The following is a 22,707-nucleotide window of genomic DNA, read 5'->3' on the forward strand; positions in this document are numbered from 1 at the left end:
GAGGGACTCCCTGAGATTCTTGTAGAGAGAGGAGGAAAACTTCTTCAAGGCAGGCATCCTTGCAAGAGGATTCGCAGTAGGGTTAAAATCAACAAGGTAAAAACAATGACTGCAGATGCTGAAAACCACCAAGTGGCCACCTTGTGTGCTGTACCTGCTGTATGATTTTATATCAGTACTTAAACCAGTCTCTGTGCTCTATGAAACATGAACCTCTTACCATTCAGAGTTTTCTTCCTCACAATGAGGTCCTTTATGGGTTATTGGGCAATTGCATTGGAAGATCTGAGAACCATCTGCTTCATTAGTTACCTCCTGACAAGTGCCTCCATTTTCACATGGATTGTTGTGACAGGGGCCAGCTACATGACAACAGAAATGAATAACATTAAAATGTATTCACACAAGAGTAATTATATCTTCTTTTCTTCTTTGGCAGCACTCTATTAAGTGCTGTTTTAAAAGGCATCAAAGGCTAAAAGTTCTCATAACTAGCTATTGTTTTAAGAAGCTTAATCACATTAACATTAAAAGTTTTAGGCTAATTTTTGTAAGTTCACATTCTGAGTGCAGAATAGTAGCTGATGGGAACACTTATTAGAAAATTTAGCTCATGTTTAGTCTTACAATTTACACTTATTATTTATTTCAGGTTAAGTGAAGTTGCCCTCTGTTCAATTAATACTCCTTAAAGCAATAGTTTAGGGATACACATTAGATCAGAGTGGTGCTGGAAAAGCACAGCAGGTCAGGCAGCATCTGAGGAGCAGGAAAATCGATGTTTCGGGCAAAAAGCCCTTCATCAGGAATAGAGGGTGGAGAGGTAAACGAGGGCTGGGACAAGGTGGGGTGGGGGGGGGGGGGAGGGGGGAGGGAGGGCTGAGAAGAAGCTAGCAAAGATTACAATAGGTGAATGGGGTGGGGATGGAGGTGATAGGTCAGAGGGGAGGGTGGAGCAGATAGGTGGAAAGGAAGATTGGCGGAAAGGAAGATTGGCAGGTAGGACAGGTCATGAGGACAGTGCTGAGCTGGAAGGTTGGAAATGTCGGCAGATGATATGGTTAATGTGAAGTTTAGAGGTACAAGGACAGAACCCTCTGGTCCTCACTTTCCACCCTACCCCACCTTTGAATTAACCATATCATCCACCGACATTTCCACCACCTCCAAACGGACCCCACTACCAGAGATATATTTCCCTCCCCACCCCTTTCTGCAGACCGTTCCCTCCGTGACTACCTGGTCAGGTCCACGCCCCCCAACAAACCACCCTCCCATCCTGGCACCCTGCCTTGCCACTGCAGGAGTTGCAAAACCTGCGCCCACACCTCCTCCCTCACCACCATCCAAGGCCCCAAAGGAGCCTTCCACATCCATCAAAGTTTCACCTGCACATCCTCCAATGTCATTTATTGTATCTGTTGCTCCCGATGCAGTCTCCTCTACATTGGGGAGACTGGACGCCTCCTCGTACAGCGCTTTAGGGAACATCTCCAGGACACCCGCACCAATCAACCGCACCGCTCCTTTGCCCAACATTTCAAATCCCCCTCCCACTCTGCTGAGGACATGCAGGTCCTGGGCCTCCTTCACCGTCGCTCCTTCACCACCTGACGCCTGGAGGAAGAATGCCTCATCTTCTGCCTCAGAACACTTCAACCCCAGGGCATCAATGTGGACATCACCAGTTTCCTCATTTTCCCTCCCCCCACCTTACCTCAGTTCCAACCTTCCAGCTCAACTCTGTCCTCATGACCTGTCCTACCTACAAATCTCCCTTCCCACCTATCTGCTCCACCCTCCCCTTTGACCTATCACTTCCATCCCCACCCCCCCTTTCACCTAATGTACTCTTTGCTACCTTCTCCCCAGCATCCCCTCCGCCCCATTTATCTCTCCACCCTGTAGGCTTCCTGCCTCTATTCCAGTTGAAAGGCTTTTGCCCGAAACGTCGATTTTCCTGCTCCTCGGATGCTGCCTGACCTGCTGTACTTTTCTAGCACCACTCTGATCTAAACTCTGGTTTCCAGCACCTGCAGTCCTCACTTTTGCCTAGGGACATACATTGATGAGGTTGGCAAAGTGGAATGTGCAAGATAGATGCAAGTCATAGATGAATGTGGTTCATTGGTTGAGATGCTGCAGGTGTGATAAATGATTAGGCTGCCTGAGGAACCTACCTGAATTAGATTCAAATTTTGCTCAGAATATTGCTTTCTTGTGGGCTCTGTACATTTACTCTCTCTTGTCTGGTACTTCTCCAGTTCCAAGCAGATTGGCTTGGATCTTGCATCTTTATCCTTTCAATTTTAGGGAACAATTGTAATTCAACTATATTATTGGGATGAATAATTGTGCAACAAAATCAAGACCTAATTTTCAGCCCATAATTTCTTTATATCTAGCCAGTAGGTTCACTAAGCAAGAATTAAATCTGTAGATATTATACCACAAGTTAGGTCTTTTGTGATCTTCCAAATTGCTGTCCAAAATGCTGAGATGTTGTGAATAATCAAAGTGTATATGAAAAGTGCTCTTTTACTCAAAGCTTCTCCAACATTCCACTCATCTAAGGGGAAGTGTGGTATTCTTTGATTGATTTTGAAATGATATGTCTTCCTTTCACAGCTCCAATTATTTCTGCCTGATCTTTCTCTGTGACTATGAGCACTGATCCTTGCTGCTCAAACACATTAACCGAACATATGCCCTTTATGCCTTTCCAGTATCTGGCTAGATCTTATTCCTAGAGATCTTTTCGGCTTTATCTGTTACTTCTGAGAGGGGAGGTGAGCGTAGGGTATGAAATGGAACTATTTGTCTGGGATTGTTTTAGTTCGGGATGACTGTTTCTCCTCCTCCCTCCATCTAGATTTCTGCCTCAGTAAATTAGATGCAACATGCTGTGTAGAGAAATAAGGACAAACGGCTCACAAAAGTGCCTGTGGAGTTAAAACCCCGGAAAATCTCAATTCGAGCCCTACTGGCTAATGGACAAATTTCAAATAGCTTAATGCAACCTAATCCAGTAGGATCTGCTTAAGTACAATGAACCAGCTGTGACCATGGGATGTCAGCGTATGAATGACTGGAACGCCAGCAGTGTGACTCTGTTTAGTGTGTGAGTTTCCACAATGGAGACTGCATTTACTTCACAAAAATCAGATCTTAAAAGGGTGATATGAGATTTGCAGTGAACTCTTGGAATGACTCCATTTGGAGTGACAGCTAAGAGAAACGACTTATAAGAAACTGTGTTCATCCAGTCTGTAATATTCAACCTATATTTCTGCAATTTTCAACAATGCACCTCCTATTAGTGTCATGCCTAGCTGGGAGGGCAGCATCAGACCCTCATTCAAAAACCCCTTGTTAAAACAATTTAACTTGTTACTTGGAAGCAAGGAAACCAAACATTACCAAGAGAGTATAATAAGGTGACTATTGCAGTATAGCTATCAAGGAAATTAAGCAAACAATTGCCCAGATGTTAAGTTTCAGCCTTGGAAACTTCAATTTCACTCTTCCAAGGAGATGGTTCAGAATGTTTTACAGAGTGATTGATATCTCGTAACAGAAGGACGACCAGAAAAGTGGAAGGGTCTGGTAGGTGGCAGTATGTTGTAACAGAGATTAAAGATTAGGCAGTGTTTGAAGAGGATTGAAGGGTGAGAGTCACTTTTTGAGGAGGGAATGATGACAATTTTGAAAGATGCTGAGACTGAGCCAAGGATGAGAATATGTTGATGATACACATGACCATGAAACTTAGAACTGCGTAGTCAACAGCTAGAACTGGGTGATGGGATTTGGTGTGGGATAGAATGTAGGCGAATATGAAAAGCATGAGGGACAAACAACATTGGAATAGAGCAGATGGAAGGGAGATAGACATAGTTGACTGTTACAGAAGCAGATGGATATGGGTAGTAATTGAGGTTGCAATTTTGTAAGGGTGGAAGGGACCATGTGGAGCCTTATGCATGTGCTGCCCCTTGATATGAGTGTGGCTGATCTCAACTTTCCCTTCATTCCCCATATTCCTCAATTATTTCTCCAGCTCTCCATATAAATACACATTAAAGTAATTTTGATTTTCATTCATGGAATGTCAATCAATTTTGCCCAAAGTTTTCTCATGAAGGTCTATTCATGCTGAGCATCTGGTGCACAATCACCCCTGTAGAGAAATTGTGAGAGGTAAGTTGTTTCTTTTAACACCGGGCTGTAAATTGGTGGTGGTGGTGGTGGATAAGTCACATGTTTTATGTCTTCCCCATTCCCTATCTTTTGTGTAGATTGTCGGTTCACAAAGGAGAAATTTTTAAATTCTGCTGAGCATTAGTTAGTGTGAATTAATGGACGACATATGTTCTTACATTGGTAGCATCCTCTGATGAGACCTATGGTGGTGCAGATTGTGTTAGGAGCACATGATGTTCTTCTACAGTTAACATTCAGAATAGAATATCCTTTATTGTCACTTGTACTCCAATGAAAAGATTTTACAATGGTTGCCTTTTACTGGTGCCATTTTAGGTACAATTATCTGAGTACCAATTTTACAGAGTCAAGAAATATAGTCTTATTATATTCAGAAAACAGCATTACAAAATGCATAAAAGTGAGGATTCACACACATGATGCACAGACAACACCCTCTGCAACTTCCCAAAACCAGTTTTATGAGAATGCATCTTCTGACTTTTGGCAATTCTTCCTCATTCATAGAGTCATAGAGATGTACAACATGGAAACAGAGCCATCAGTCCAACCCGTCCACCCAATCACAATCCTTGAAGAAACCATTGCGGGTACTTTGGTCTGTTGCCAGGTTAAGGCCTCATGATCCTGCAACATGAGGAATCTATCCAACAGCTTTGTGTTATTGGCCTGAAGGGCTGAATGGGCTACTTTTGTTCCTTGTTTCAATGTTTCTAAAAGAATTGTAATTCTGTGTAGAGTGTAATGCGTGCTAAGCATAAAAGTGAAATACTCCTGTCTGCAGTTTAAACTATACAAAACAAATTAGTGTTTAATTCACGTTGACTAGTCATTTGTTACAGCAAGATTAGAGTGGTGCTGGAAAAGCACAGCAGGTCAGACAGCATCCAAGGAGCAGGAAAATCGACGTTTCGGACAAAAGCCCTTCTTCAGGCTTGTTACAGCAAGCCTTTTAAAACATGAAATATTATTGTATCATTCTTTCAGCTAGTAAATGGAAATTTGAATAGCTTTTTAAATTGCATTAGTTTCTACAGAAGTTGAAACAAAGTGAAAAAAATGTTGAGAACAGGTAAGAGGGTGATGATGTCAATACATTTCTGATTACCATCAAGTGGCCCTTAACACAAACTAAATGGTCAAATAAAGATAGCATCCCACTTATCTGTGATGCACTCAACAGTAATTATCTTCCCAATTCTCTTCAGTGGCAAAGGACTCTTGAGCAAGGTTAAGAGGGTGTTCAGTATTGTTAATCAAAACAAAAGTGTAAGTTCGTACCTTCAGAGGCAAAGAATTAGGAGTGTAAAGTACATTAAAAATTTATAGAGTGTACAAAATAATGTCTATATCTCTTAATTGCAAACACTGGCCAATGGAAGATGACAATGTAGAATTGGGACAGCTGTTTTACTCACAAACATGCTCACTTCTTTCAGGAAATTGTAGGAGAGACATTTCACAAACCAGTTTTGTCAAAAAAAAATCAGTCAAATGTTCATATATTTGAAAGTAGTTACCACATTCAGTTACACACCAGTGGATTTGCAGATATACTGGCCATTTCTCTTCAGACTGCAGTACTCATTACGTCTACAACCATAGTCTGCACAGTTTATCTCACCATCTTTTCTACAGCTACACTTTTGGGCACAATGTTGGGTCAGCCAAGTCTCTCCAATCTGAAAGAGTTACACATGAATGTTATTAGAACTACATAGACATATCTATATAAACAAGTGTGCACATTTAGTGTAGTTTGTTAGGCAGCTGGTTTGTATTGCAGAGTAATGCCAACACTATGTTCATTTTCTGCACCGAGTGAGGTTACTATGAAGGACCCATGTTTTCAACCTTCCCCATCGCCTGAAGGCATGGTGACCCTCAGGTTAAACCACCAACGGTCATCTCACTGTAATTAGAGGATTAGCCCTGTTGTCTTTTGAGACTTTGGGGACTTTACCTTACCTTATGTTTGTATTTGGTGTTTTACAATATTTTCACTAAAAATCACTCAATTGCATGAACAAGTTAAAAAAACCTAAAACATACAGTAGATCTATCAGCATTTAAAATATATAAGAACACAAGAACTAGTCATTTGGTCATTCAGAACCTGCTGAAAAAGACACATTTTGTTGAGAATTTTTGTCTTTCTCTCATCAGGATAATTCACAAGAATACTAATCCAAGGGAAAAAACCAATGTTTATACTGCACCACATCTGACTGGTTGGCAAATGGAATTCGCTTGAGGCATTACCATCGAGAATACAACAGTTAATCATGAATGACAATTAACTGTCAGGCTTGTTTAAATCTTAAACAAGGCAAGTTGTCTCTAATTTATCACAGGAGAAACTGAGGACTGCAGATGCTGGAGATTAGAGTTGAGAGTGTAGTGCTGGAAAAGCACAGCAGGTCAGGCAGCATCCACGTAGCAGGATTCCTGATGAAGGGCTTATGCCCGAAACATCAATTCTCCTGCTCCTTGGATGCAGTGACCTGCTGTGATCTCAGAAAAGAATAAGTGGATTTGACTCTGCTCCTTCTTCCCACCAAAGGTTGCATTGGCACATGCCAACCAGATATTTTAATTTGTCACAAAAGGGACGTCTGTCATACAGGGACCGGAAGTCCTGTCCTAGATTGCTTCCAGACAATTTGATCAATTAGCAGCTTTATAGCCCCAGCAGTGGTCACCACTCAATCCTGGGGCTACTGGGACTCTAAGCAGTCCTGAGTCCACCAGCTGCCTTAGTGAGATGAAAAGTCACAGTGGAGATGATTGACACTTTATTTTATGAGTTCCATCACCTCTAAATATGCTGTTGGGTAAGGGGGAGGAAGGTGCTGTTATCTCCAATATTCAATAGGTGACTCCTTGCTTATTTAAAGGGTCTGACACAGAAATTTGAGGGTGCATACATGAGGATCAGTGGTCGGCACAACATTGTGGGCTGAAGGGCCTGTTCTGTGCTGTACTGTTCTATGTTCTATGCTGAAGGGATCTTCTCAAAAACAATAATACTAGTCTTTCCCTCACAGTTATAGGAGTTGACACAATCTATCCTGTACCTGTTTGTAACCAATCAATGGAACAACAGCATCCCCTTGTGATCTGCACCAGTTATTCACATAGTTCTCAATGTGTTTCTCCTCAGGATCTTTACAGGTGCATTGAGCTACCATTGAGTGAAAGAGACTTTGGTTCAAATCATGAAACCACTTTAATCTACAGTAAGTTGGAACAGCAATCAAATCAGTGATCAAATTTATGTTGTTCAATCCATACAATATTTGACCTTTCTGCTTCAGTTTCACCGTTGTAACATAAGCCTGACCTTTAAAGTGGCTGTAACTCTATTTGACTATTAAATGTGAGGATTATTTAAAATCTTGACATATGATTATACAGTATAGAAGCAGTACTGATTTCAACCACTTGGCTCCTTGAGCCTTCTCTATCATTTACTGATATCATAGGTGACCAGACCATGACCTGAAATCTACATTCTTGATTATGCCCAATACCCTTTGGCAGCCTTGCCAGTAAAGAGCTTATCTAGCTCAGTGTTAAAAATATTCAATCATTTTGCCCCTATTGATCTCCAGGGAAGACTCATAATCTGAGAAAACAATTCTCCTCATCTCCACCTTAAATGGCAAACCCTTTGACTGTGTCCCCTAACTCTAGTCTCCCCCTTAACATTCATACTGTCAAGTAGACATATAGAGATCTTAAACATTTCACTATAACAGCTTTCATTCTTCTAAACTCGGATGGCTGCAGATCCTGTCAATCTAATCTTTCTTCATGAGATAATTTCCTCCTGGCCCCTGTGCCAATTAAGTGAACCTCCTCTGAAGTGCCTCTAGTACATTTGTATCCTTTCTTAAACATGTAGACCAATCCTATACACTGTACTCCAGATGTGGTCTCACTCATACATTATAGAACAATAGCAAAACATTTATTTTTATATTCCACTTCCCTGACAAAAAATAACAACATTCCACTTGCTTTCTTAATCACTTACTTTGCATAACAACCTTTTGTGATTCATTTACCAGAAAATCTACCTCTGTACCATAGATTTCTACTATCTCTTTCCATTTAAATTTGACAAGATCCCTCATGGTAGACTGATCCAGGCATTTGAAAAGGTTCCTCCTAATAGGTTGATTTTGAAGATTAAGTCCACTGGGATCCACTGTGAGTTGGTAAGTTGGATATAAAATTAGCTTGGTCATGACAGACAGAGGGTAGTTGCGGAGGGGTGTTTTTCTAACTGGTGGGTTATGACCAGTGGTGTTCCACATGGATTAGAACAGGGACCTATTGTTTGTAACACATGTAAATGTTTTGGATGAAAATATAGGTGGTCTGATTAATAATTTTGCAAATGACACAAAAATTGGTGGAGTCGTGATAGTGACAAAGGTTACCAAGGGATACTGCAGGACAGTTAGAAAGTTGGGCAGAGAAATGGCAGTTGGAGTTTATTCTCGACAAGTGTAAATTGATGTATTTTGGTAGGTCAAATGCAAGAGGAAAGATACAGTGAAAGCAGGACCTTTAGGAGCACTGAAATACAGAGGGAACTTGGGGGCTCCAATCACTTCCCTAGCTTCCCACAGAGTTCTAAGGTACACCTGATCAGATCCCAGGGATTTATCCACCTTTATGCATCCAGCACCTCCTACTCTGTAATACAAACATTTTTCAAGAGATCGATATTTATTTCCCCTTATTTTCTACCTTCTATATCTTCTCCACAGTAAACACTGATACAAAATATGCATTTAGTATTTTTCTCATCTCCTGCGTTTCTGCACATAGGGGACTTTGCTGATCTTTAAGGGGCCCTTATCTCACCCGAGTTACCCTTTTGTCCTGAATGTATTTGTAGAATCCCTTTGGATTCTCCTTAACCCTGTTTGCCAAAACTATCTCATGTTCCTATTTTGCTCTCCTGATTTCCTTCTTAAGCATACTCCTACTACCTTTATATTCTTCCAGGGAATCACTCGATTTCTGCTGCCTATGTCTGACGTAGGCTTCCTTTGTATTCTTGATCAAAACCCCAATTTCTCTGAATAGTCATCCCCTACACCTACCAGTCTTGCCCTTCACTCTAACAGGAACATACAGTCTCTGGACTCTTGTTATACACATTTGTTTCAATTTTCAATCCCTGTAGAAACATTATTACCTGTGTTACTATTTCTAGCGAGATCTTTTGTGTTCTAATTTCTCCCTCCCTATAAAATATTGTCATTATTTGCTGTTCACTATTTATGCCCAATTGTCTGACCTATCATTCATTGTTACTGAACTATATCGCTTTTCTGTAAATATGATGTTGTCTTTAACCTCTCTAGGTAACTAGCTTTGAATGGAGCTTCCTCCCGAGCCTTTTTCTCTCATTGAAATAGGTCTTTTCTGAGTATTCTGACATGTCTCCAGAAATAATTGTCATTGTACATCCATTAATCTATCACTGAAGCTAGTTTGCCAGATAACTTTAATCAGCTCTGCCATCATGCTGTCATAATTGCTGTTTCTTCTACATTTAAAACACTAGTTTTAAACTCACATTTGTTTCAATCAAACCTGATATGAGATTCAATCATGATATGATCACTAATCCCTAGGGGTGCCTTACCAATGAGGTCATTCATTAATCCAGCCTCATTGACAGTACCACATCTAGTTTTTGCCTGCATTCAGATTTGGATTTAGAATACGCTACTCCAGAAAACTGTCCTAAAACATTCCATCAACTCATCATCTAGGTCACTTTCTCCAACCTGATTTTTCCAGTCTATATTAAAATTAAAATGATCCATGATTATTCAGATAACTTTCTCACAAGCCCTTCCCTATTTTCAATATAATTAGTGGAGATGTTCTCTGTTTGAAGAAGCATTTAAATTATTTCAACTCCATGTCTGTGCGAGTGGAAGCATTAGATCAGTGGCCATGCTTTTGGCCCCAAACTAGAGGGTAAGGTTTTGGGGTAAGGACATCAATTAGACAATTTCTGAGTCCTGATCCCATGAGAGACCCAATGTGATTTATTGAAAAGTTGGCTCATCAGTGGCCAGAGAGTATGCTCACCATTCACTAAAGGACAGTAATAGCCTCCCTGGATTTGAGGGTCAAAAGGGTGCTTTCCAGCCCTGAGAGACTGACAGACACATTTTCAGAAATGGGGGCTACTGATTTAGGAAAGAGTGCAACAAGAGGTGCAGATGCCCGCTGAAGACGTTTTAATAAATATCACATGAAATATATACTGCAGCTGTGGCTATTTGTGTCCATAAAAGTAAAAACTTATGAAGATTGCTGGCTGCAGAAAAGCTGATTAAGTAATAAGAACTAAGAATGGGAGAGAATTGGTGATTTGTACTGAAAAGCAACCCATGTAATGTAATAATAGGCCTAGGAGTAGGTGAGTATGGATGACGGTGTTAAAAGCAACTCACATCAAAACAGGATGGAGTATGGGGTTGGTAAAAAGCATGGAAGGATGGAATCAGGCTCTAAAGTTATTGAATTCGATGATGAGTCCTCGAGGCTGCAGGGTCCCCAAGTGAAAAATAAGATGTTGTTCTTTGAGCTTGCACCAAGTCTTGCTGGAACACTGCAGCAAGCCTGCGACAGAAATGTTGATGTGGGAGCACGGTCGTGTGTTGAAATGGCAGGCAATTACAGCAGGGGGTTAATTTTGCAGACAGAACTCAGGTATTCTGCAAAGTTGGAACCTTTGTGTGTTGTCTCCATAATGTAGAGGAGACGACACTGTGTACAGCAAATACAGTGGGCAAGATTGAAGGAAGTACAGGTAAATTGCTGGTTCATCTGGAAGGTGTGTCTGGGACCTTGGATAGTGAGGAGGGTGGAGATAAACAGGCAGGTATTACATCATCTGCAATTGCATGGGAAGGTGCTGTGAAGATGTGAGGAGGTGTTGGGAAAGAAGAAGGAATGCACCGGAGTGTCCCAGAGGGAATGGTCCCTGCAGAATGATGACAAGGAAAGAGAGGGGAATGTGAGTCTGGTCATGGCATGGAAGTGATGGAAATGGCAGCCCACAATCCTTTGGATGCAGAGGCTGATGGCAAAATAGGTGGGTGGTAAGTATGTTACAACATTCCAAAATGCTTTTAGAGCCACTGTAAAGTTGTACAAACTGTGATGAGATACAGATGACAAGATAGCGCTTTAGTAATAATAATAAAGGAAACTGTAGGAAATATTCAAAAGGTCTAACAGCATCTGTGGAGAGAAACTGAGACAATTGGCTGAATTTTCCCAGCCAGTGAATGGCATGGTCATTCCTGAGAAATGAAGGAAAACCATGTGAGATCAACATCAAGGCAATTCCAAAACGGACAGTAAGAAGTCCCATTTTCCAACCAAGTTTTGAACATCAGGTCAAGATTCTGCTAGTAACTGGTGAAAGGCCTATGTCATGTTTTAGCATGCATTAACATCTCATTATAAAATAATCTCATCTCATTGATATGCAATTTCCAAGTCTTCCACCCACTGTGCCGCAACTAGATGGCAACAATTGCTGATATGAAAGTCAGATTGGTAACCTGGTGACTCCAGCCTGCTTCCTACTCCTCCAGCTCTCTATCTCGGAAACCATTCACCAACATCCAGGACATGCTCACTAGGAAGCCCTGCCTTAACCAGGACTATCAGGTCCCTGCTGACAAAGTGGAATGCCAATTTCCCTTTCTCCAACATGTCTGGGACAATTGATCAGGCCATACTCTTTGTGAAAAACGTTCTGTGATCTTCCCGAAACTTGGTGTCCTTTCAGAACAAGGAGTTGACACTGACTGAGTGTTGCAGACTGGCACATTCCAAAGTCCAGGATTACACTAAAGCTTGGGTCACCTGCTGCCACAGCACAGTGGGAAAAGACCACCGTTTGAGGTCTTCCAACCTAAGTTAAAGGGGGGTCTGTTCAGTTATTGGACTATCCTAGTGCTTCAAATGCATGCGGATTTATTCTTATATATGTAAGAAGTGTCTTTGGTTTATTTGGATAAATTCAAATTGTTTGTTTGCTTTCTTTATATGCTACTGTACAGAACGGAACTGCATTTGTGTCTATGTAAATATGCAAATATATTTTTATGAATAAAGTATATTTTTGAAATATAATGCAAAAATTGATCAGCAACTGTCCAGACAGCTCTGGATAGCTAGTGCTTACATGGCTGGACTTCAAAAATTATGTTGACACCAGGAATCCTAGGAAGACCCAGCAGTGGTGAATTCTTCTGCCTGCAGTGGGAGGAAGGATATGATGAGCATGGCACCATTGGGACATGGTGCATAGGTAATGAGATGTGAAAGGCTCATGAAGATAAAATCTCCATGAAATTTGTCAAAATTGATACTTGTCCAATTCTTGGGAAAATTCAGCCCAACATTTCAAATATGCCTTTTTCAGAACAGATGCTTCACTTGTTGTTTTAAGGATAAACATGGGCCAGGAAACAGCCTGTTGTTTTTTAAATAGTATAATGTGATACTTCATATCCACATTAAAAAGCTTAGTTTTGTAGATTCTCAGTGCTCCAACAAATATTGACCTCGATATACATTCAAGTCTCTGCGACAAGATTGAACTCATAATCTCTGATTCAGATATAGGAGTGCTACATGAAGCCGAGACACCTTTAATCAAAGAACATGCGTAACCTGCTTGACAAAATATGTAATATTTCCAGAAAGAGATTCAATTTTTTTAATATACTCACACGATGGTAATGATCGTTTTTGTCTCTGCAGCCACATTCACTGATTGAAATACAGCTGTCATCACTGAATACGAAGCCATTGTTACATACACATCCTTCCATGCACACAGAAGACTTATCACAGCTGGGTCCTGCATAGATATTATTGCATGTAGGAGGACAAGCTGGAGCACAGGTCGTATAGTAACTGTTTGGTGGACAATACTGAGCTGCAAAAGCAATATAAATATTTCCATGCAATCAATTCAAGATAGGTGGAAGGATAAAGGCAAAAATAATTTACGTTAATTACAATAATCACTAGGATTTGTTCAGTATAAGCTGCACCAAGTAGGAAGACAAACGAAACAATTTCAGATGCACAGGCATTTATTTAACCTTACAACAGTAGAGTTGCCTTGATTTTGTAGTGTAGTGGCTACTATGTTTGCCTCATGTTACATGAAAATACTCCAGTTAAATACTGAGCAGGAACATTGTTAAGGCTCAAATATCAGCATAAGGGGAATAGGCATAGCTCTTTGCTTATGTTGCAGTGGTGGTGGCCCAACCTCTGAATCAGAAAATCCAAGTTCAAATTTCACCTCTCTGAGGTATGTCATAACATGTCTTAACAGGTTGATTAAAAATATCTGTAACAGTAGAGTTCAATTTCATTATTTTCAAACCCAGTGTATTCTTATTACAATCAACAGATTAGAGATGGCAAATAAATGCTCATCAACCAGTGATGCTCAAGTCCTTTGAATGAATAAACAAAAGTCTTCTTTGGAAGAAATGACTTGTCCTTGTATAGTATGTTTAGATTGATGGATGGGCAATTCTTTGTATAATAGGTTAGTGCTCAAATCTCCTCACCAGTTCTTTCCTCCTGGACTTCTTTGAAAGACAATAACTCATTGACTGCTTTCTAGGATCTGGCTCGATGGTTTCAGGATCTTTAAGTAATCAGGGTACATTGAACCTTGAATATAAATGTAATTGATCTTCTTTCCACAGAAGGTTTTTTTTAACACAAATAAATCCAATCCCATTCAACATGTATATTCATGCACTCCGAGCAGCAGTGATGAGCAACATGAACCTTCAATGATTTTAATTTCCCAAACATTGGAATTTGATGCAACCTTAGTGTTCTTAATACCAGTCTGACAGAAGGCAAATGAGTCAACATTGGTTCAAATTTCATTCTAAGAGTTTCACAAGCTGTTTCGCTCAGCTATTCAATGGAAAAGGCTACACAGCCACTGGAGATCTCAAATCTCAGTGCTTTTTACATCTTACATTTATTACAAAATAAATCTGATAACACATGCTTTATCACACACATTCCTAGACCTTTTTCCAATATTATTTAATAATTACTATAACTATAATAAATTAGGAGATTGCACAACTTTACTTTAAATTCTATTATTATAGACAGCACTTTGCTCATTATTTACTGAAGGACTGCATACAGGTATTATTTGATTTACACCTTTGTGGTTTTATGGAAGTGAACTAATTTATTTAATTTTGCTTATTACATGAAATGAGATCATAGGAGAAATTAAGCCATTCCTGCAACAGTCTTGTGAATCATCACAAAGTGCATGGGATAATGTGAGGCACTGCTAACCATTAGGTTATTGTTAGAATGAGAAATAATAAATCCGCCTTGGGTTTATTTCCAAATACATGCTGATCACAGCACATTGTTATCTTGAACTGCGAATGGCTGTTAAATGCTGTAAGCAGCAGATTGAGCAAATATATCATAGTATGCAAAAAATAGCTCCCTTAAGAGTTTTTCCACTGATATATAACTATGCCTAATAGTTTATTTTGGGAGTATTCAGGAAATGTGTGATCAGTTACCTTGATCAAACAGCTGAGGACATCAGTTTAAAAGATGTTCCTCTTTTTGAAAGTGGATCTTATGCAAACTTGGAGTTGACAGTTCTGGGAGGAAAATACAAGCAAAATTGGAGCTCTGGCCATTACCAAAAATAATTGTAATAAAATATTTACAAGCCAGTGATCCTTGCACTTATGTTAGGTTAATACCAACAGGTAATCCATGCTGTTGGTCATGTAGCATATGTAGAGTCAGGGGAAGACTGAACTGAATTCCTCCAGAATGTAAGGGCTATTTCTAGGTCTTGTACAGTACTGTTGGTGTCTTGGAAATTTTCTGATGCTGCCCAGAAGCTTTAAACAAAAATTTAAAAATATGTTACAAGAACAGAAATTGCTGGAGAAATTCACTGATGCTGATGAAGAGTCACCGGATTTGAAACATTAACTCTGCTTTCTTCCCACAGATGCTACTAGACCTGCTGAGTTTATTCAGCAATTTCTGCTTTTGTTTCAGATCTCCAGCATCTGTAGTCCTTTGTTTTATGTTACTGTCTTACCAGTATGGCCTAGGCCTTTATTTATCCTAAACCCACAGGTTGGGTTTACAATCACCCCTTGCCAACCTGAGACAACCTTATGCTGGGCTTTTGAGAATCAGGTTACAGGAACTCCCAACGGAGGGAGTTTCTTCATTCTCTTGTACCGATTGTTATTTTTGTGTTGCTGGAGGATATAACCACCCATTATTTTGATTCTTCTCTGGGGGTTAGTGTATCGGTCCCAAGTGATGTGCTAAATCTATGGTTAGTACAAGTCAAAAGAATTGTTTATCTCATATTTTTTGTTGTTTTAACAGAATCTATGTATCTCCATCAACTGTTTTGTTGAATCACGCTGTTTCAATGTTATATTGTTCCATATGTTTGAATAGCAGTATAAATAGGTATGTGAGTTTTTTAACTCTCATTGACTTCACCTTTATCTCTTGTTATCAATATAGTTACTTACGACAGAAAGTACTGTTCCTCCACATGATTTCTACTTCCTCTTCCTTACAAGCAGCAACATAATTTTGGAAATTATCACAGAGTGTTGAAATCATGGCATTATATTTGCACATGTCTTGAATACAGTTCTCGATGAAAATATATGGATTAACAAAGTGATGACAAGGTATGAATTTATCATGCAGCAGCTCTTGGCACTGGGACTCAATAATTAGTTTCTCTTCTGGCGTGCAAAGAGATGCCATTCGTTTTTTGTTGTCGTCTGGTTGACAGCTAATAAAAATAGAAAGCACAGCTTTTATTACATTTCAAATATTCTAGCTTTGAACAATATGTCCTCAAAATGCTATTACAACTGTCTGCAAATAAGTGATGTTAGTGGCTTACTTAAACATGTTAACATGTCTTTATCAATTAATGTGCTCCTTTTTCCATTGAAGGACAGATACAAATGTGATATAAGCACATTAATCATTTGCTAAGGAGGATGTCTATCATCATTTTTAGCAATATGTGTGTTACAAAATTTCAATCCTAAATTTTGAAATGGCCGTTTTATACTGAAGGATTGATTTATACTTACATCTGTTTCTGATTGTGTTGGTGCTTTTTGACTAATTTCAGTTTTGTTCTATTTAATATATATAATAAATGAGAAAAAATATTTTTGAGTCTCTGTGATACATAAAGGTTTAAATCCTACCCTGCATTGCTATATTCCTCTGACTTCCAACTGTTTCCAAAGTGAGTTACACTGGGTGCAATTAGACCATCAGGCATTAGCAACTCATCACCCTTTTGGCCGTTGTAATTACCACACAAACCACACACCTACAATAACAGAGAGATGGATTAACAAATGTGATAATACAGAAATGATGACATGAGATCAGCGTACTGTATACTATAACACAAAGCTTAAAAAAAAAGAGTATCTTCAAAAATTCTTCTTCATTTAAAAAAACTGACATTAGGAAAGCTAAGACAAACCTTCCAATTTCAAATGCTGTGAAATGTCAGTTCCCAAATGCTGGGAAAATGGCTGCAGAGATCAGTAGACCAACATGCAATCCTGCAGTACTTCCTCAGGAAGTCTGTAGTTTACCACTCCCAGACGCATTACAATAGCCATAAGCCCAACATTTGGAGTGAGAGAACAGGAGGAGAAATTCCTGATTCCTCATGGTTCTTTCTTGTCAGCATTTATGTGATAAATGGAAAAGCATTCCAAAAACTGAAAAGTGGAGCTTGAACTCTGAATCCAGATCGCCAAATCTCCTTGTATCCCAAACCTCCTGACTTTATGATGAGCAATCTTATCAAATGCCTTGCTGAAGTCCATATACACCATATCCACTGCTTGACCTTCATTGACCTGTCTTGTCAACTCCTCAAAGAACTCAATAAGATTTGTGAGGTATGACCTGCCCCTTACAAAGCCATGCTGACTGCATTTAATCACACTATGCTTTTCCAAATAGTCATAAATCCTATCCCTCAGAATTATTTCCAAAACATTGCTGACCACAGACGTAAGACTGACTGGTCTATAATTGCCAGGGATTTCCCTATTCCCCTTCTTGAAAAGAAGAACAACATTCGCCTCCCTCCAATCCACCGGTACAACCCCCATGGAGAGTGAGGAAGGAAAGATTTTGCCAGTGGCTTAGCAAACTCCTTTCTCGCTTCCCGGAGCAGCCTAAGATAAATCTGGTCTGGCCCTAGGGACTTATCAATCTTAATGTTTGCCAAAATTTCCAGCACAACAACTTCATCAATCTTGATCTGTTCAAGCCTGTTTCCCAGCTCCTCAAAGTTCTCATTCACAACAAAGTCCCTTTCCTTAGTGAAAACCAAAGCAAAAAAACTAATTTAGGGCTTCCCCTACCTGCTCAGACTCCACACACAAGTTCCCTATGCTATTCCTGACCAGCCCTACCTTCTCCCTGATCATTCTCTTATTCCTCACGTATGAGTAAAATGCCTTTGGGTTCTCCCTAATCCTTCCTGCCAAGCCTTTTTCGTGCCCCTTCCTGGCTCTCCTCAGTCCATTTCTAAGCTCCTTTCTAGTAAGCCTGAAATCCTCTAAAGCAGTGTTAGATCCTTGCTTCCTCCAACTTAAGTAAGTTGCTTTCTTCCTTTTGATAAGATGCTCCTCTGTTCTCGTCATCCAAGGTTCCTTAATCTTACCCCTTCTTGCCTGTCTCAGAGGAGCAAATTTGTGCATCACTCACAACAACTGCTCCTTAAACAGTCTCCACATGTCTGTTGTGCCCTTCCTGTGGAACAATTGCTCCCAATCTGTACTTCCCAACTCCTGTCTGATAGCGTCGTAATTTGCTTTTCCCCAGTTAAATATCTTCCCTTGGTAACTGCTCCTTTCCCTCTCCAAGGCTAAGGTAAATGTGAGGCAGTTGTGGTCACTGTCACCAAAGTGTTCTCCCACCGCGAGATCTGACAAATGTCCTGGCTCAGTGCCGAGCACCAAATCCTATGTGGCCTCTCCCCTCATCGGCCTATCTACATACTGAGTAAGGAAACCCTCCTGAACACACCTGACAAAAACGACTCCATCCATATAATCTACACTAAGAAGGTTCCAGTTAATATTGGGAAGGTTGAAGTCATCCTTAATAACAACGCTGCGACATCTGCATTTTTCCAAAATCTGCCAGCCTATGAGTTCTTCAATCTCCCTACTGCTATTATGGGGTCTGTAGAAAACAGCTGCTCCCCTGCTGTTCCTAACTCCATCCATACTGACTCAGTAGACAAACCTTCCTCGACAACATTCGTTTCTGTAGCTGTGATGCGCTCTTGGAATAGCAATGCTACACCTCCTCCTCTTTTTTCACCCTTCCTGTTCTTTTATAATGTTCTAAACCCTGGAACATCTAGCAACCATTCCTGTCCCTGTGAAATCCACACCTCTGTCATGGCTACAACATCATAGCCCCAAGTACTTCACTGCTGAAGCCTGCTCATGGTGAGTTAGCTGTGCTCCATAATCTCATTTATCTGTGTGCCCTATATTTACAAGTGTACAATAAAAACCATCAAACCTTTCAAATCAATAGATTAGATTAGATTAGATTACTTACAGTGTGGAAACAGGCCCTTCGGCCCAACAAGTCCACACCGACCCGCCGAAGCGTAACCCACCCATACCCCTACATCTACATTTACCCCTTACCTAACACTATGGGCAATTTAGCATGGCCAATTCACCTGGCCTGCACATCTTTGGACTGTGGGAGGAAACCGGAGCACCCGGAGGAAACCCACGCTGACACGGGGAGAACGTGCAAACTCCACACAGTCAGTCGCCTGAGGCGGGAATTGAACCCGGGTCTCAGGCGCTGTGAGGCAGTAGTGCTAACCACTGTGCCACCGTGCCGCCCACAATAGTTCATCAAACTTATCCTGTCTCCCAAAAGTATACACTTTCAATACAAGAGTTATTAATGGTTTGATATGAGAACTCTATATTTGTTTTCTTTTCTTCTTTCGCTCAGACTAATACTGCTAAAATGATCCAGAGCAACCAATCCTTGACAGCAAAAGGGTCAACCCTAGCAACTCTGGAGTTTATTCTAAAAAGGAGCTTGGGGAAATTCAATCTGTTAGGAGTTGTTAAGTTTGACTCCAGTATCCTGTTCTGTGCTGTTAATTCCACAACCATGGCTCATATTTTCTTTGCTCTGGATTCCTCTCTACATCACTCTCAGGCTATATCTGCCTAAAGGTATGGAAAAATGCACTAGCATTTCTTTTCTTCCTTTCGTAGATATGCTGAAATTTTATAAATTTCTTCAATAATGACCTGTTCCGACCAGGTATTTTTAACAACCAGGTATTTTTAGCATTTGCTGCTAATTTAATCTCAAACTTACACAGTAGAATGAAATCACATCAGGATAACAGAACTATTTACTTAAATCTTCCATGAAAAAAATCCTTTCACCGCCTTACCGAAGACAGTATTTTCATAAAGGATTTATAATATGAAAAAATATTTATTATATTTAGATTACATTCTATTAAAATATGCACACATTATTAGGTTATTCCGTAACTCACTGAAAAACTATTAATTTTATAACACATGCTTACACTGTGCCTTGAGTCACTGTGGTTTGATTACAGATTCTCAGTTCTTTAGGGAATATTGGAGATCCTTTCAAATATATGCATAATATTTTGGTAGACCATGAACTAAAATGCATGGTTTACTTACCTTTGAATAATATGAGTTTGGTAAATTGATCTCAAGATCGTGGTTGCCATCATAGCTCACTGACATTCCAAAATCTGTCTCGACAATTGTGTTGGTACCATTTGTTAGAACATTTATGCCTCTCAAACGTCTTTGCATTGGTGTGCGAATGCTTTTCCCATTTAGCTGGAAAGTAAGATCCTTTGTATGAGAAAGCCACCATCAACTGAAGCAAAATGATGATGATTCAAAACAACTTTTCAGAACTAAAAAATAAACAGTAACCTCTGAATAGAGAGGGAAAAACATGACCAACTTAGAGCATGGTGGTGTGGTGGGAGAGAGAATGTTTTCTCAGATGTAAATTCTCAGTCAGTTTATAAAGAATGGATTTCCATCTTCCTTCTGTCATTCAACAGGGTGCAATGGATTACCCACCCAGTTTAGGAAGTGCTCAATGTTCATTATCATTGATTTAAGTGGAAATGAAATTCATAAGGTTTCTATTACAGACTATTCATTTACAATGTTACAGTTTTGCACTCAATTGCAAGTTGTGAAACTGTTCCAATTAACTTACAATTTTGTCATATATGTTACAAAGATGAAAATGTATCCTGTAGATTAGTGCACCACTGTTTTGATGTGCAAAGTAGTGAGCTATAGCCATTACTACAAAATCTGAAAATATTCTGAACAGTGTTAGATGTCATGGTGCCAACTTCCCTCTACGCGATGGCTGAGACAATTGGGCAGGGCAGCTCCAGACAGCCACACAGTTGACTCGGTGGACAGCTGAGCTTATAAGATGGCGCTGGTAGCAGGAATCACAGAAGGACTTGGCTATGACGAGTAGCAAGATAGAGAACACACCAAGCAGGGCACCATTGTGGTATGATGCAAAGGCAATGAAGTGAGTTTGGGTAAATGGCATGAGAAATGGGCTCACAGATCTAAACCATGAAATTCACCAAAAATGATACTGAGCCAATTTATATACAAATTCAGTCCTGAATTACAGACACAAAATAGTTTGTATGAAAAATAGAAAACATTTCACTGCTGCAATAGGGGTTGCCCATCTCAGTCTAAGACATACTAAGGTGGAAGAGACAAGTGAGCATGACTCACCACCTAATTGTTCTATACAGTAGTGTAGATTTGCAATTAGCAGTGAAACAATAGTGTTCGCAGCTGACCCTGAAGACAGTTGCCCAGAAAAATCTAGCATTCCCCATGATGGGTATTTTCCCTTTCCTATTAGCAGCTAAAATCTGGTGCCTAATCAAGATGATGCCCTGGCATGCAGCAGAATTGATGTTGATGAGCAGATAGGTAACCATCAGCATTGTAGTTTTCATACACAGCAAACCAGAAAGTTATACGTGGCCAAAATGTTAAATGCTCAGGTATCAAAATAGATAGTAAACGCAACATATTCTAAATATATATTCTAACAGGATAGAATTTTTAATAAATGTGAAGAAATTTGCCATTCCATTGTTCTAAAATTAGCTTTTCATAGGCAATAGCAGTAATGCTGAAGTTAGTTTTCTGGAGAATACGGTGCAACATTTTCCAGGGTTTTTATAAGTCTAATAGTGTTAAAATTGAGGTTTTTATCAATTCATTATTGTAAGGACAGTTTCGTTATCTTTACCACCACAAAATGCAGGACATTCCAGCCCCCAGTACTAAGGCTAGAGCACAGTATAGATAGTGCTTCATTCATTCATATTAGAATCTTTCACTTACTGAGCATACAACAAAGCAACAGAAAGAAAAATTGAAGGTTGTTACAAATGAAATCTTCTGAACTGTAACATTGCACATTTTTCAGCACTGTCATGACCTTACCAAGATCCTCCTATTCTTCTGCAGCGTGAGATGAACACCATACACATCTATGTAGATTTCTCTCAAATATGTTGAGAGGTCCTGGCCATGCGCTTCATTCAATGCAGTGATGTTGATAGGAACCACATTGCTGTTGTCAGAGACCCTTACCAGGGTGTATGCACAAGTGCCCGAGAACGTGTACACGATTTTATCAAAGGTATAATAGTGAGCATCACCATCAACAGAGCAGGATGCACTTCCTAGATAAACAATAATGGTTTAGTGACAGTCTGGACAAGCTTTCTATGGTTAAAGAAATGCTTTCAAATAAGTACAGTAAGTTGCTTCAGAATTGCTTAATTTCTGACTGTTCTCCTGAATTTACTGACCCATTCTCTGCCATGGGTATAAATACTTCCAAGTAGCCATTTCTCAAATGGTTTTGAATCTGTAACAGTGACTGTTGAAAAGAAATTCAATAATTTAGGGTCATTGCAGCCAAGTTTGCTCCTGCTCTGTTAAATATTCAAACAATCAACTTTGAATGGTCAAATGGTCATTCCAAGATGCTTTACAGCCAATTAAATAGCACTGAAGTGTAGTCACTGTTGTGATGTGGAAGATTGGGTAAGGCCACTGGGAAAAGCCCACAGCTTATCTAGCTGTGTGAAACTACACAAAGTAATCAAATTAAGGGCATTACTGGCGATGATTCTTCACAATACCTCTGGTGTCCTCTAAGGATTGATCCTTAGTCCTCTGCATTTATTATCTACATCTGCCCCATGGC

General features: G+C 39.8%; 1 protein-coding gene across 1 annotated transcript in view; it reads right to left on the bottom strand.

Annotated features, from left to right (window-relative positions):
• The window catches only part of LOC140478622 (zonadhesin-like), a 61,696-nt gene that overhangs the window by 17,371 nt on the left and 21,618 nt on the right, over nucleotides 1-22,707 (bottom strand). Inside the window, exons 14-20 of the mRNA XM_072571839.1 lie at nucleotides 21,936-22,177; nucleotides 20,100-20,264; nucleotides 16,566-16,693; nucleotides 15,864-16,135; nucleotides 13,014-13,222; nucleotides 5,762-5,906; nucleotides 221-362 (exon numbers count right to left, since the gene is read on the bottom strand). Of these exons, the coding sequence (XP_072427940.1) occupies nucleotides 221-362; nucleotides 5,762-5,906; nucleotides 13,014-13,222; nucleotides 15,864-16,135; nucleotides 16,566-16,693; nucleotides 20,100-20,264; nucleotides 21,936-22,177 (1,303 nt within the window). The remainder of the gene's footprint in view (nucleotides 1-220; nucleotides 363-5,761; nucleotides 5,907-13,013; nucleotides 13,223-15,863; nucleotides 16,136-16,565; nucleotides 16,694-20,099; nucleotides 20,265-21,935; nucleotides 22,178-22,707) is intronic.

This window comes from Chiloscyllium punctatum, chromosome 6, assembly GCF_047496795.1.
Source record: "Chiloscyllium punctatum isolate Juve2018m chromosome 6, sChiPun1.3, whole genome shotgun sequence".
Taxonomy (NCBI): Eukaryota; Metazoa; Chordata; class Chondrichthyes; order Orectolobiformes; family Hemiscylliidae; genus Chiloscyllium; species Chiloscyllium punctatum.